Consider the following 16,693-nt stretch of genomic DNA (forward strand, 5'->3'; position numbering starts at 1 on the left):
GTGATTTGAACTCTCAACCTCTGGCCTGCTAGTTTACTACCAGGCTACTGTACCACTTTGACTTAAATAACACAGAAAAAATGTCATACAGCTTTTGCTCCTAGTCAACAAAATTTAAAAAGGAAAATAAAAGGATTATTGTTTTATGATTTCAGTTTTTATAATTTATAAGGATTATCTGAATATTCAAGTGCTGCCTAACCACTACTTCTTGGCTTACGAAGTAAATCAAATGGTGTCGTATACTATGAAGCGAAGCCTTTCAATTAGGTTTTTAAAAAAAATCTGATATCAAACAAAACCAACATAAGCACACACTATCATACGGTACACTAAATAACAGGTTTGCACTGAATGTACCTTTGTTGCAGAAGCTGCCGTAAGCACAAACGTAGAGAAGACGGGGAGCGGATATTTGGTATTACAAGGCCAGCATTCAATGGTTGTCCCCATTGGCAGGCAAAAGAGAGGTACTGAGACAGGCAATGGAAAGGATTCATAATCTTCCTCTGGATACCTACATATCAAACCTGCAACAGAGACAAGACAATAACCAAAAATGAAAACATCTAAATTATAATCTTTTTGTACGCTGTACTATGACTTTTGAGAGACTAGAACCAGCAGCTCTCCCAGATCTTCCTTCAGGAGAAAGGCTAACCATGACGACATTATTTAAAAGGATCCTTCCATGATACCCAGTGAAATAACAGATAGTCTGAACACAGACCAATCATTGGGCCAGTGTCTTTTTAAAGCAACCAATCCTCAGTGCTGTTCTCAGTTAAGCAATTGGAAACCTCCTTGGTGGAGACTTTGGAAAATAAAAGCTGGCTTCCGATTGGCCTGTAAATTGATTATGACGCATTCATGGCAACCAGCAAGCAAGAGGAACAATTTCCCCACCTGCTGTTACCAGAACACACTCACTTGAATGTTGACATGGCAAAAATTAAATACTCATAAAAGATGAATATTTTGAATGTCTTCAAAAAAAGCTTTAGGGGAAATAAAGTCTTTCACAGACTAGTTTAAAGCCTTAAGCCAAATGCTGTGCATCATAAAATCTACTACGGTGATAAAGAAAAGAGAATGTACTCCAGAATTCTTACAGGTGGTTTAATGTAATTGTAATTAATGAGCAGTCAAGTTCATAAAATAAAAGTAATTCATCTTTTTATTCAAGTCCTGATCACTCAGAGCCTATTAACAGCATCTCATTCCCAATTTTTTTTGTCTCATCCACTAATTAACATTCAAACTTCAGCACGTAACAAATGTTCATGTTGACACTACTTCCTGGTGCCACAGTCTCACTTTCTGAAACAAATACACAAACTCAAGGCGATCTGGATGATTCAGCTTTATCCTAGTCAAAACCACAAACGCTATCCCATCCAGATCTCATTACGGATGCAGCACTTACCAGCTTTGTATGCTATAGTGTTGGTCTTGGCCAAGGACTTTTTGTAACACAAATATACCGCTGATCCCCACTGCAACAGAAAATTAAATAAATCACCGAACTGCACACACAAAGTAACATTCACCAAACCTGCAACATAATTACTGTCGAGATTTGCCACGGTCTACACAAAAATATACTGGTTCAAACTGATTTTATTGCAATGCAACAAATTTGTAGGTGTTTTGAAGAGATGTTTTAATAGTGATTTGTCACTTGGTGATTGGGACTTCTCCTGAGTGTGTCTAGATAAACCTCCCATTCATAAAAATTTGCACAAAATGAATCCTATAAAAGTAGTAAAAAGTTCCTTGGTACAGACGACAGGAAATACTGAAGATGAAGAGGTAAATACACTAATGTTACTTGTAAGTTGGAAAGATAGTTTCCTGGTTCACCAAAGGAGGAAACAACTTTCCCCAAGGTTGGTTGCAAGCAAAGCTTTCCAGCCAGGTACAAGCACACAGCCATTAACCGTTCAAAAATTCCCTTTAATTTAGGAATGTTTCATCTTGAAAAAATAACTCCTCAGAGTAATATCAGCTATCAAGTATGGATCATATAAATTATCCATAAGTCCATCGCAGCATTTTTTTTAAACAATCCAATATGATCAAAGACACAGGGGTTGGAAATACTTCATTCACGGAAAGAAAAAAACAAACAAAACTGATAATGACATTAAGTGAAGATAGCAAAGTGGACCACTGCCCAGTAAAGAGGAAGGAGACCCAGTGATGACCACAAGGCGTAATATTACATGCCAGATCGCCACGGTGAAAGGGAAAATGGAATAGGAGCACAAACTAGCGAAAAATATAAAAACGGATTGTAAAAGCTTCTATAGGTATGCGAAGGTAAATGTAGGTCCTTTACAGAGACGGGAGAATTTATAATGGGGAATGAGGAAATGGCAGAGAAATTAAATAAATACTTTGTTTTGGTCTTCATGGAGGAAGACACAAAAAACCTCCCAGAAATACAATAAAACCAAGGGTGTGGTGGAAATTATTAGAAAAAAAACAGCACAGGAAACTTTGCGATATCCGGCACCGACGGGACCGAGCTGCTGCCGATCTATCAAAACTTCCGGATAGACCAGCACTAATGTTGAAGGATACGGAGGTTTTCATCTCAGTATCTGACAATAAACACTGTTGCTTAGCAACAGCTTGTAAACACTCAGCCCGTACCTTGGAAGCGTCTCTGAAGCTGTTGCTAAGCTACAGAGACGCTTTCCAGAGCCTGGCTGTTAAAAACAATGCTAGAAGAAAAAAAACCTAACCAAAACGGCTGCTGATTTCTGCCGTTAGATCGAGGTTTCCGGACATACAACCTCCGGATAAACCAAAGTTTCCTGTACTAGCAAAATTAATGGGACTAAAAGTCGATAAATCTCAAGCACCGGATGACCTACATCCTAGGGTTTTGAAAGAAGTGGCCATTGGAATAGTGGAGCATTGGTTGTCATCTTCCAAAATTCTATAGATTCTGGAATGGTTCCTGCAGGTTGGAGGATAGCAAATGTAACCCTGCTATTTAAGAAAGGAGGGAGAGAGAAAACAGGGAACTACAGACCTGTTAGCCTCACATCAGTAGTTGGGAAAATGCAGGAATCTATTATAAAGGATGCAATAACTGGGCACTTAGAAACTAATAGTAAGATTGGGCAGAGTCAACATGGATTTATGAAAGGGAAACCCTGTTTGACAAACCTATTGGAATTCTTTGAGGATGTAACTAGTGGAGTAGACAAAGGGGAACCACTAGATGTGGTGTATCTGGATTTTCAGAAGGCCTTCGATAAGGTCCCACACAAGAGGTTGGTGAACAAAATTAGGGCACATGGAATGGGGGGTAATATACTAGCATGGATTGAGAATTGGTTAACAGACAGAAAAGAGTAGGGAAAAACAGGTCTTTTTCAGGATGGCAGGCTGTGACTAGTGAGGTACCGCAAGGATCGGTGCTTGGGACCCAGCTATTCACAATCTATATCAATGATTTGAATGAGGGACTAAATGTAACATTTCCAAATTTGCTGATGATACAAAGCTAGGTGGCAGTGTCAGTTGCGAAGAGGATGTGAAGAGGCTTCAAGGGGATCTCGACAGGCTCAGTGAGTGGGCGAGAACATGGCAGATGGAATATAATGTGGGTAAATGTGAAGTTATCCACTTTGGTAGAAAAAACAGAAAGGCAGAGTATTTCCTAAATGGTGAAAGATTGGGGAATGCAGATGTTCAAAGGGACCTGGGTGTCCTTGTACATGAGTCACTGAAAGTGAATGTGCAGGTGCAGCAAACCATTAGGAAGGCAAATGGTATGCTGGCCTTCATTGCAAGAGGATTTGAGTACAGGAGTAAAGAAGTCTTACTCCAATTATACAGGGCCTTGGTGAGACCACACCTGGAGTACTGTGTACAATTTTGGTCTCCTTACCCAAGGAAGGATATACTTGCCATAGAGGGAGTGCAACGAAGATTCACCAGATTGATTCCTGGGATGGCAGGACTGTCGTATGAGAATAGGTTGATTAAACTAGGCCTGTATTCTCTTAAATTCAGAAGAATGAGGGGATCTCATTGAAGCATACAAAATTATTACAGGGCTTGATAGGATGGATGCTGAGAGAATATTTCCCTTGGCTGGGGAGTCTAGAACCAGGGGCCACAGCCTCAGGATAAAGGGTAGGCCATTCAGGACTGAGATGAGAAGAAATTTCTTCACAGAGGGTAGTGAATCTTTGGAATTCTCTACCCCAGAGGGCTGTGGAGGCTCAGTCATTGGGTATATTCAAAACAGAAGTTGATAGATTTCTGACTAGTAAGGGCATCAAGGACTATGGCAATAGGGCCGGTGAATGGAGTTGAGGCAAAAGATCAGCCATGATTTCAATTCAATTCAATTTTATTTGCCATATGTAACCAGTACAAGTACAATTACAATGGAATGCTTACTCCCCGTAGGGACGAGTCAGCTATTCATTGAATGGCTCATTGATCTCATTGAATGGCGGAGCAGGTTCGAAGGGCCAAATGGCCTACTCCTGCTCCTATTTCTTGTTATGTAAATCATCATCTTTTAAAATGGGCCAAATTCCTCACCATTGGCTCAATGGGGAGCTTTCAGGTAGACTCAGTTCTTGGCAAAACCAGCAACCGCCCGCTTCCACAACCCTGCTACAACACTAACACATTCAGTACTAGGGAAAGGTCATTTCACTCTGCAACATGCGCTACACAATTGTTTATGATGCACTTCACACTATTTTAAGTATTAATCTTGAAATGACATTTTCTTACATTAAGGAAATGGCAGCAGTTGTAACTGATGGTACAATAACTGACTGGATTACTACAATCTGGAAGGTGGCAAGTGTAACCCCACTATTTAAGAAAGTAGGGAGAGAAAACGGGAAACTACAGGCCAGTTAGCCTGACATCAGTAGTAGGGAAAATGCTAGAATCTGTTATTAAGGACGTGGTAACAGGGCACTTAGAAAATAATAATAGGATTGGGCAGAGTCAACACGGATTTATGAAAGGGAAATCGTGTTTGACAAATCTGTTAGTTTTTTGAGATTGTAACTAGCAGAATAGATAAGGGGGAACCAGTGGATGTGGTGTATTTGGAATTTCAGAAGGCATTCGATAAGGTACCACACAAGAGGTTATTAAACAAAATTAGGTCTCATGGGATTGGGGGTAATATACTAACATGGATTGAGAATTGGTTAATGGACAGAAAACCGAGAGTAGGAATAAACAGGTCATTTTCGGGTTGGCAGGCTGTAACTAGTGGGGTACTGCAAGGATCAGTGCTTGGGCCTCAGCTATTCACAATCTACATCAATGATTTGGATGAGGGGGCCAAATGTAATATATCCAAGTTTGCTGATGATACAAACCTGGGTGGGAATGTAAGTTGTGAGGAGGATGCAAGGAGGCATCAAGGGGAGTATTTTTTAAATGGCAAGAGATTGGGAAATGTTGGTGTTCAGAGGGACCCAGGTGTCCTTGTACACGAATCACTGAAAGTTAACATGCAGGTACAGCAAGCAATTAGGAAAGCAAATGCTATGTTGACCTTTATTACAAGAGGATTTGAGTATAAGAGTAAAGATGTCTTACTGCAATTATATAGGGCCCTGGTGAGACCACGCCTGGAGCATTGTGTACAGTTTTGGTCTCCATAGAGGGAGTGCAACAAAGGTTCACCAGACTGGTTCCTGGGATGGGGTTTTGTCCTATGTGGAGAGATTGAGTAGACTAGGCCTATATTCTCCAGAGTTTAGAAGAATGAGAGGTGATCTCATTGAAAAAACAAAATTCTTAGAGGGCTTGACAGGGTAGATGTTTCCCCTGGCTGGGGAGTCTAGAACCAGCGATCACAGTCTCAGAATAAGGGGTTGGCCATTTAGGACAGAGATGAGGAGAAATTTCTTCACTCAGTGGGTGGTGAATCTTTGGAATTCTCTACCCCAGAGGGCTGTGGAGGCTCAGTCATTGAGTATATTCAAGACAGAGATCGATAGATTTTTGAACATTATGGGAATCAAGGGATATGGGGATAGTGCAGGAAAGTGGAGATGAGGTAGATCAGCCATGATCTTATTGAACGGTGGAGCAGGCTCGAAGGGCCAAATGGCCGACTCCTGCTCCTATTTCTTATATTCTTAACCTCCTGCTTACTATCTTGCTAAATTACCATAGGACAACATCCTTATAATCTCAATTACAATCTGGAATGTCATGGGAGGACAGGAAGTGTTAGACAACTCAAGGTTAAACGAGAACACAGATGTAAGTATCAAATGCCACTGCATCATAAAGCCCTGATCCAACACGTGGACACTCACAATGAAACTTCAAACTGTAAGCTGACATACAGTATAGAGTTGGAATTCGATAATGCCCGTCAATAAATATGCTTCGCACTTCCATTTCATTGGTTTTACTCAGTAGTCTAGCTCTAAAGCTCCTATCAAATTTAAATGTGCAGCAATTTTTAACAAGTAATAATTTGCAAATTAGAAACTGAAAAATGATTCCAACTAAACAGGTTGAGGAATGGAATGTTAATTCTCTAACCCTTTAGGTCAAGTTACCCAACACGCTCCAAGAATGCGGTATTAATTCTTATGTAACAGAACATATATAGCTTTCCTTTACAACATGCTTTATATCAGAACATAAACACCAGTCTTAGTTTAACATACTGGTACCTTTCATTTCAACCAGTAGTCTTTGATGTTATACTAATATTCTTCTTGTGTGATACACTAAATACATCACCTCAAGTAGCTGCCACCCAACCATAATTCCGGACACATTTGACCATGTATACTTCACCCTATAATTACTTAAACTTAAATGCTCTCTCTTGACACAATCCGAGTTTGAACACCAAAGTCTGTACTGCTGGGTGTTTTTCACAATCCAAAGTGAACATATGAAAATTTCACATGCTTTGTATTTCACTGTAATCCTACTAATAACACTGTAGGATTGGCGCAGCTGATGGCACTCTTGCCTCAGACAGAAAGTTATGTGTTACCGCTCCATTTCAGAATTTGAGTATGCTTTCTAGGCTGACACTGACTTGAGGAGTACTGCATTGCTGAAAGTTCCATCTTTCAGATGAGACACGAAATCAAAGCCCCATTTGCCTACTTTAGTAGTTTAGATGCACAGTAACGAGGACCAGGAAGTTCTCCCAGTGTCCTGACCGACAATCCTCCGTCAACCAACACCACTAAAAAACAGATTTAACTGGTGATTCATCTCTTTGCAGTTCGGGGTTCTTGCTTTGTGCAAAATGGCTGTTGGTTCCCTATGAGGCAGTTACTGCACTTCACAGTAATTTATTGTTTGTGAAGAGCTTTGAGGCATTTCTGAGAGCTGTGATGAGGTACCGTTCAAACCTCCAAAGGGTTCCACAGCTTGTAATGTATTGAATTAATCCAATCAGGGATTTTGAAACTGCAGTCAATGGATCCTTGGGATGCGTAAGGGAATCCCAGGGGAGCTGTGAGGTCATCACATCTTGACTTATTAGCACATTCATTCTGTTGTTGTATTGCAATTAAAAAAATCATTTTCTCCAATAATGACACTGTTCTACTGTGGGCAGCTGTCGCAGTCTTTCAAAAGTTTGGTCAGGGCTGCCTAGAGTGCAATATTTGCAAGTGGAATCCACACCACTGATTTAAGTAGCCCATTGAAGCAAAATTCTGGTTAAAGAGGTAAGAAAAATGTGCTCCTTCTAAGATTACTCTGTACTGCTGTACCAGTGCAAAGGGGTATAAAGCTTTTGAAGTAAGGAACAAAATAACAATTAGCTCTAAATTTCATAAGGAATATCAAGAAACTATATTTCTATATGCTTCCATCTATGTATCACAACTTTGTCCAAACAGCCATTCTGAGCTCAGTTAGTATCAGAGATAGTGTTATAATGGAGGCCACTATGCTGAAAGCAGGATGTAAGACAGACTGTTTTATAATGAGTATAATCTATACAGTACTTGTATCTTAAATGGTTTCCATTATCCTGGCTTAAAAGTTACCCGAAAGTGGATTGATGACCTTACCATGCTGCTGTTTAGGTTCTTGTCTACCCTGCAGAAAGTGTGTGGTGGAGTCTCTCCCTTACTCGGAACAATGATACAAATATCAGTGACAGCCAGGGAATTCTGGGCTATGTTTTCCGGTGCCCGCCGGTACGTTACGTAGATTCGTTGAGATGAAGTCCCACCACTGATATTAGCAGGTCGGCCATAAGGCGTGGTTTGAATGATCTGACATCCATGCTTTAGCCTCTCTTTCCATTCGTACAAAACGCTGAAAAACAATACATGTAGATCAGCTGCTGTAAAAGTCCTGCAGTTAACAAACCACATGCACGCTGGGCTGATTCTGCCTCATCGGGCGGGCTTCAGACAATGGGAGCTTGGAAATAAAATATGGTTCGTTTAAAACTACAGAAAATGAGTTGTTCAACATCATCACACATCTGATAGATTGTCCAACCTAAGGCATGTGAGAACTTTCATTTATAATCAGCAGGTAGACAATTTTGATATTTGTCCTAAGAATATGGTTATTAAGAACTCTTTCAAAGCGTATTATGCTAATTTAAGTATGTTAACTTTGAATTCATTAATTCCAGCATTCTCAACCAGATTTTGTAACTGCAATAATCTACTTACTATGTGCACTGAATGCTTGGGAATGTTCTTCTAATTGCATAGGATTTTCTGGATAACAATAAACAAGGGTTGTGTGTGTATATCAGGAGTTTTAGCACAGTTATTTGAGAAAAGTTATAAGGAGAAGCCAAATATTAAAACAAAACAGGATTACTAAAAATTCAAATGTTCATCACTTCGTCTCTCACTAGTGTCATTGGATTACATTCCCTGCTAACTAATCCCTCTGAATTTTTAAACTATAAATCTAAATAATTTTCAGAGTTTAAACTCACATCAGAACTGGACAGAATTATGGAGAAGATAATTAAAATTTTGAAGTCAACATTCTGACTATTCATTCAACTATAACCAAATACTGGATAGACAGTCTAAAAGTGTTCCAGCCCCCAACCATGACATTTATACAGTGTCTTTAATGTAGTAAAAAAATCCCAAGGTGCTTTACAGAGGCAAAAATGAACGGTGTGATGTAGTAGAAGAGCTCGGGTAAGTGACCGAAAGCATGGCTGAGGAGGCATGCTTCAGGAGGCTTTTGATGGCGGAAAGATGGGTAGCATGGGGGAGGGATTTGAGAGAGAGAGAGAGAGAGAGAGAGAGAGAGAGAGAGAGAGAGAGAGAGAGAGAGTGTGTGTGTGTGGGGCCAAGATAAACAAAGTATCTGCCACCGAAGGGGAGGATGAAAAAGAAAGCAGACAGTGCGAGCAGATACGTAGGGCTGGAGGGGGTGGCAGAGATAGGGAGAGGTTACACCATGGGGAGATTTGTAAATCAGAATGAGGATTTTGAATTCAGTGGGGTAGAAATTGGTATGCGTTGCACCCATTTTTCTGGTGTAAAACATGCACAAAGCATTCCAAATTAAGCAGTGGGATGGCCTGCAGGCGCAACAACACTCAAGAAGCTCATCATCATCATCCAGGACACAGCAGTTTGGTTGATCGGTATTCCTGCCAGTGAACTGAATATCCAGCTCCTCCACCACTGTGGCTACAGTATGTACAATCTACAGGATGCACTCCAGCAACTCATTAAGGTTACTTTGACAGCACCTCATTGCATTACTACCTTTACTTCCGAGAAGGACAAGAGCAGCAATGTCATGGGAACACCATTGCCTCCAAGTTACTGTCCTGACTTGAAAATATAGCGCCATTCCTTCATCACCCTGGAAGTCAGTATCCTGGCATTCCCTACCTACCGCCATGGTGAGAGCACTGTCACCACCACATTATCAGGGCAACTAGGGATGGGCAATAACTGCCGGCCTAGCCAGCACTATTCACATCTAGAAAACATTAAAAACCCTGTAAGTGACTGATTGAAGCAGAGCTCCATCTTGCTTCAAACTGCAAAATCTTTGCATTATATCTTTTAATAGGAAACTTAAAATATACTGAAACTTAAAAGTTGATTGCAGTTAGTTGTACTGTGCCCTTGTGGTACAAGACACAAATATTGTCTCGGAATGTCTACAATTTTATGGCAACTTTCTGGGCAGCCCGTTTCTCGGAATGATGTTACATGTATTTATGCGTCAGTTCCATAAGGAATGACCGTGTATCTTTGAAATGTTAAACGCCTGTACACCTGCCAGACAGTCAGTCATTCTCCGAGCCAGCTGACCATGATAGTAAAACAGGCTAGTTCTTGCTGCACATTAAAAGTTGGAGAAAGGTTGTGGCTCACACCCGACTTGATGTTGGACAAGCAGACAGTGAGTGGTAGGACCCTAGGAAGTACAGAGGGTCAGAGGGACCTTGGTGTACATGTACATAGATCCCTGAAGGCAGCGGAACAGGTAGATAGGGTGGTTAAAAAGGCATATGGGATACTTGCCTTCATTAGCCGAGGCATGGAATATAAGAGCAGGGAGGTTATGATGGAGCTGTACAAAACGCTGGTGAGGCCACAGCTGGAGTACTGTGTGCAGTTCTGGTCGCCTCACTATAGGAAGGATGTGATTGCTTTGGAGAGGGTGCAGAGAAGATTCACCAGGATGTTACCTGGGATGGAGCGCCTCAGCTATGAAGACAGGCTGGACAGGCTGGGGTTGTTTTCCTTGGAGCAAAGAAGGCTGAGGGGGGACCTGATTGAGGTGTACAAAATGATGAGGGGCATAGATAGGGTAGATAAAGAGGAACTTTTCCCCTTAGTAGGGGGGGTCAATAACAAGGGGGCATAGATTCAGGGTAAGGGGCAGGAGATTTAGAGGGGATTTGAGGAGGAACTTTTTCACCCAGAGGGTGGTTGGAATGTGGAACTCAATGCCTGAAAGGGTGGTAGAGGCAGGAACCCTCACAACATTCGAGAAGCATTTGGATGAGCACTTGAAATGCCATTGCATACAAGGCTATGGACCAAATGCTGGAAAATGGGATTAGACTGGACAGGGATGGATGGGCGGCGCGGACACGATGGGCCGAAGGGCCTCTTTCTGTGCTGTAAAAACTCTATGACTCTATGACAGCAAGTGGCGGTCACAGCGACAAGGGTGGTGGCAGAGCAGTAATCCTGTCAGTGACTTTAAGACAACATTAAACAAAATCTTCCCCAAACAAAAGACAAATCATCTTTTACTACAATTTGAATTTATATTGAGTTTCTCAGTTTACAGCAATGAAACGATTCCCTTGAACACAAATGCAACACAGACGGCACAAATACACAGCTTCCCATTTACAGTGCTGCCCAAATCCAGATTGCTCTTTACAGTTTAAACTTAGCACTGTATTTATTCTATTGCAATTTCCACCAACCAAATCGTAACCCTGAGGATAATTTACAGATCTTTTCATTTGTTGAGTTCAGCGAAACAGAACTCCCACCCTGGGAAATTGAAGGAGTAGAAGAAAATGACCTTGCTGTAGGAACGTGATCAATCATGAGGCCCAAGACAAGTATCTCGTGGTGATTAACGCAACTGCCTAATCCGTAGATCGAGACAGTCTAGCAAGATACTGCTCTGTAAATAATGTGCAGTATAATAATTCTAGGATACAAGGAATTGGAAATTTCATAGAAAAAATCCTATTTTACTGGAGTTTTCAAGACCGAGATCGATGAGATTTTTATTGGGTAAGGGTACATAAGAACATAAGAAATAGGAGCAGGAGTCGGCCATTTGGCCCCTCGAGCCTGCTCCGCCATTCAACAACATCATGGCTGATCGTCTACCTCAACTCCACCTTCCCGCACTATCCCCATATCCTTTAATTCCCAAAAATTTAATCGATCTGAATTGAATATACTCAACAACTGAGCATCCACAGCTCTGTGGGGTGGAGAATTCTAAAGATTCACAACCCTTTGAGTGAAGAAATTTCTCCTCATCTCAGTCCTAAATGGCCGACCCCTTATTCTGAGACTGTGACCCCGTGTTCTGGATTCTCCAGCCAGGGGAAACATTTTCTCAGCATTAACCCAGTCAAGCCCCTTAAGAATTTTATATGTTTCAATTAGATCACCTCTCATTCTGCTAAACTCTAGGGAATATAGGCCTAGTCTACTCAATCCATCCTTATAGGGCAATCCCCTCATCCCAGGAACCAGTCTAGTGAACCTTTGCTGCACTCCCTCTAAGGCAAGTATGTCTTTCCTTAGGTAAAGAGACCAGAACTGTACACAGTACTCCAGGTGTCGCCTCACAATGCCCTGTATAACTGTAGTAAGACTTCTTTACTCTTAGGGGGAGAAATTGGGTGGAGCCGCAAGCGGGGCGCCAAGCTCGCCTGGGCACCAGATTTTGCGCTGCGATCGGAGCAGCAGCGATCGCCGGAAATTCAGCTCGAGGGACACGGGGCGAGGCTCGAGGCGCTCCACGTCCCTCTTAGAGCGCTGAAACTGAATATCGCAGCGCAACGTGCCGCAGCGCCACACGCTGCGGCATGGCACACTGCGGTACAGCAGGCCTTCCTCCCATTCTTAAGGGGGAGGGGCCTGCATCAGTGCGATGAGCGATCACGAGTGCCGGCAAGAGAGCCTGGCACCGAGGAGAAGTGCGGGGCTCTCGGAAAACAGCCGGCAATGCCGCGGGGGGGCGGGGGGACACAGGAGGCTGGGGATGGAGGTGCTGGCAGGCGCCCGCCGAAAAAAACGGCCGCCCCGCACCTCCACCTTAATTAGCGCCACTGCCGCCACAGGTAGGCCCCGTGAACCGGGCGCGATTAGCGAGCGGCGCTACAGAGTCGGTCGCTGCCAAATATCGCGATCGGGGCAGTAGCGGGGCGCTGCGCACACCGATGACGTCATCAGTGGCGGCGCAGCGCAACAGGCTAATGCCGCCATTAGCGCCCCAGCTAAATATCGCGGGAGGCGCGGCCAGTGGCGCTAAAGCCACTGAGTGCCCTCTTTAGGTGCTAACTGGTGGCGCAGCCCACCGAATTTCTCCCCCTTATACTCTAATGCCTTTGTAACAAAAGCTAACATACCATTTGGTTTCCTAATTGTTTGCTGTACCTGCATGTTAACTTTCTGTGATTTATGCACAAGGACACAGAGGTCTCTGAATCAAGGGACATGGAGCTACGGTGGGTAAATGGAATTGAGAAACAGATCAGCCATGATCTAATTGAATGGTGGAGCAGGCTCGAGGGGCTGAATGCCCTCAACCTGTTCCTAATGTTCCTAACATTGTGCTTTCTGCATCCTGACTGACAAAAATATTGTGTATATACTTTTATAAATGAATTTTGAAGTTAATACAAAGTATCCCTGTTATTCTGCATGAAGAATTACAGCATAATATTACAAGCACAGTAAAAGGCCATTCGACCGAACAGGTCCATGCTCCACACGAGCCTCCTCCCACCCTTCTTCATCTAACCCTATCAACATATCCATCTATTCCCTTCTCCCTCATGTGTTTACCTAGCTTCCCCTTAAATGCATCTGTGCTAGTCACCTCAACTACTCCATGTGGTAGTGAGTTCCACATTCTCACCACTCTGGGTAAAGAAGTTTCTCGTGAATTCCCCGTTGGATTTATTAGTGACTCTCTTATATTTATGGCCCCTAGTTCTGGTCTCGCCTGCAAGTGGAAGTATCTTCTCTACGTCTACCCGTGTAGCTGGATGTAACTGGTAAAATAGATAAGGGAGAACCAGTGGATGTGGTGTATTTGGACTTTCAGAAGGCTTTCGATAAGGTCCCGCATAAGAGATTAGCGTGCAAAATTAAGGCACATGGGATTGGGGGCAAGGTATTGACTTGGATAGAGAACTGGTTGGCGGATAGAAAGCAAAGAGTTGGAATAAACGGGTCGTTTTCCGAGTGGCAGGCAGTGACCAGTGGGGTACCGCAAGGATCGGTCCTAGGACCCCAGCTGTTCACAATATATATTAATGATCTGGACGAGGGAATTGGATGTAATATCTCCAAATTTGCAGACGACACAAAGCTGGGTGGGAGGGTATGCTGTGAGGAGGATGTCGTGAAACTCCAGTACGATTTGGACAGGTTGGGTGATTGGGCAGAAACATGGCAAATGCACTATAATGTGGATAAATGTGAGGTTATCCACTTTGGTGGCAAAAACAGGAAGGCAGATTATTTGAATGGCAATAGATTGGGAGAAGGGGAAGTGCAAAGAGACCTGGGTGTTCTTGTGCACCAGTCGCTGAAGGTAAGCATGCAGGTGCAGCGGGCGGTTAAGAAGGCAAATGGTATGTTGGCCTTCGTAGCAAGAGGGTTCGAGTACAGGAACAAGGATGTCTTGCTGCAGTTGTACAGGGCCTTGGTGAGACCGCACCTTGAGTACAGGTAGACTACCCTTTATCCGGACTTCCGAAAACCGAAACCCTCTAAAAACCGAAGGTTTTTTCAGTCAGCGTAAGTCGTGCGCACAACATGACCAGAGTGGCGCACGACTTACAGGCCTAGCCGGATAAGGGATAGTGTAGCATTTTTCCACACTTCTGAAAACCGAAATCGCTCAGCGTAAGTGTACCAGCCTTTATCCGCACATCCGAAACCAGAAAACCTCAAAGCCGAAAGTGGCGCAAAGCATGACTTCTGAAAACCGAAATCGCTCAGCGTAAGTCGTGCGCACGACCCCGACCCCCGCCGACCCCCACCCCCGACCCCCCGGCCGAACCCAACCCCCGACGACCCCCACCGCCGACCCCCACCCCCGACCCCCACCCTTTCGGATAAGGGATAGTGCATCCTTTATCCGCACTCCCGCAAACCAAATTATTCTGAAAACCAAAGTGTTTTCGCGCACCTTCCGAAATCCGAAATTTTCCTAAAACCAAAACACGGCTGGTCCCGAGGTTTTCGGATAAAGGATAGTCTACCTGTATTGTGTGCAGTTTTGGTCGCCTTATCTGAGGAAGGACGTTCTTGCCATGGAAGGAGTGCAGTGAAGATTCACCAGGCTGATACCTGGGATGGCAGGAATGACGTATGAGCAGAGATTGTGTCGACTGGGCTTATACTCACTGGAGTTTAGAAGATTGAGAGGGGATCTCATCGAAACCTATAAAATTCTGTCAGGCCTGGACAGACTAGATGCAGGAAGGATGTTTCTGATGGCCGGGGAGTCCAGAACCAGGGGTCATAGTCTAAGGATAAGGGGTAAGCCATTTAGGACTGAAATGAGGAGGAATTTCTTCACCCAGAGAGTGGTGAACCTGTGGAATTCTCTGCCACAGAGGGCTGTGGAGGCCAGTTCATTAAGTATATTCAAGAAAGAGTTGGATATATTTCTTAAGGCTAAAGGGATCAAGGGATATGGGGAGAAGGCAGGGACAGGGTACTGAATTTGGATGATCAGCCATGATCTCATTGAATGGCGGAGCAGGCTCGAAGGGCCGAATGGCCTACTCCTGCTCCTATCTTCTATGTTTCTATCAAACCCTTTCATAATCTTAAAGACCTCTATCAGGTCACCCTTCCACCTTCTCTTTTCTGCAGAAAACAGCCCCAGCCTGGTCAATCGTTCAATCAGCTGTGGCTCAGTGGGTAGCACACTCGCTTCGGACTCAGAAGGTTGTGGGTTCAAGTCCCACTCCAGGCACATTGACACTCCAGTGCAGTGCTGCACGGTCGGAGGTGCCGTCTTTCAGATGAGACACTAAACCGAGGCCTCATCTGTTCTCTCAGGTGGATGTAAAAGATCCCAAGGCACTATTTTGAAGAAGAGCAGGGCAGTTATCCCCGGTGTCCTGGCCAATATTTATCCCTCAATCAACATAACAAAAACAGATTATCTGGGCATTATCACATTGCTGTGTGTGGGAGCTTGCTGTGTGCAAATTGGCTGCCGTGTTTCCCACATTACAACAGTGACTACACTCCAAAAGTACTTCATTGGCTGTAAAGCACTTTGAGACATCTGGTGGTCGTGAAAGGCGCTATATAAATGCAAGTCATTCTTTTTCTTTCTTTCCCGATAAGTATAACCCCTCAGTTCTGCTATCATTCTAGTAAATCTGTTGTGCAACTTCTCCAGTGCCTCTATATCCTTTTTATAATATGGAGACCAGAAATGTTCAAATACTTCAAGTGTGGTCTAACCAAGGTTCTGTACCAGTTTAACAGCCTGTCCTTAACATGTGGGCTGTGTGGTGATTATTCTTGTTTTATAAGAAGCATTGTAATTGGTTGCCTGTTTTCCTGCCTTGAGATATATGCTGTAAACTTATTGGTTAGTTGATTCCATGTGACCTGTGGTGGCCATCTTAAATTCAGTTTCCTACAGTGGTTGAGACTGGGTGCTCAACATGTACTTGCTGGTTTTTTAAGGTTAATAAAGCCTAGCTTTTGAAAGGCAATCTACTCTTTATTTCAGGCTGCAGCATGCATCAAGAGGCAAATGAGGCTGAACACTGCCAGTCAGCTTTTGCTCCGCAGCCTGGGTCTTGGGAGAGCAAACTAACAGCCGCTCTCCTGCATTTATTGTGTCTTCCTGGAAATAGGCCGTAATGTGGGGATCAGCATTCCACACATGTGCAGGCTGGCCGTGACATGATGATGTCACTACACAGAGATGGTAATGATTGCATGCAACAATG

General features: G+C 43.4%; 1 protein-coding gene across 11 annotated transcripts in view; it reads right to left on the reverse strand.

Annotated features, from left to right (window-relative positions):
- The window catches only part of dennd4a (DENN/MADD domain containing 4A), a 156,908-nt gene that overhangs the window by 83,740 nt on the left and 56,475 nt on the right, over positions 1–16,693 (reverse strand). For all 11 annotated transcript variants that reach the window (XM_085968326.1, XM_085968334.1, XM_085968331.1 and 8 more), the window contains exons 3-5: positions 8,061–8,310; positions 1,427–1,496; positions 361–530 (exon numbers count right to left, since the gene is read on the reverse strand). In XM_085968326.1, the coding sequence (XP_085824452.1) occupies positions 361–530; positions 1,427–1,496; positions 8,061–8,310 (490 nt within the window). The remainder of the gene's footprint in view (positions 1–360; positions 531–1,426; positions 1,497–8,060; positions 8,311–16,693) is intronic.

This window comes from Somniosus microcephalus, chromosome 27, assembly GCF_052327205.1.
Source record: "Somniosus microcephalus isolate GS21.2 chromosome 27, FLI_Smic_1.0, whole genome shotgun sequence".
NCBI classification, from domain to species: Eukaryota; Metazoa; Chordata; class Chondrichthyes; order Squaliformes; family Somniosidae; genus Somniosus; species Somniosus microcephalus.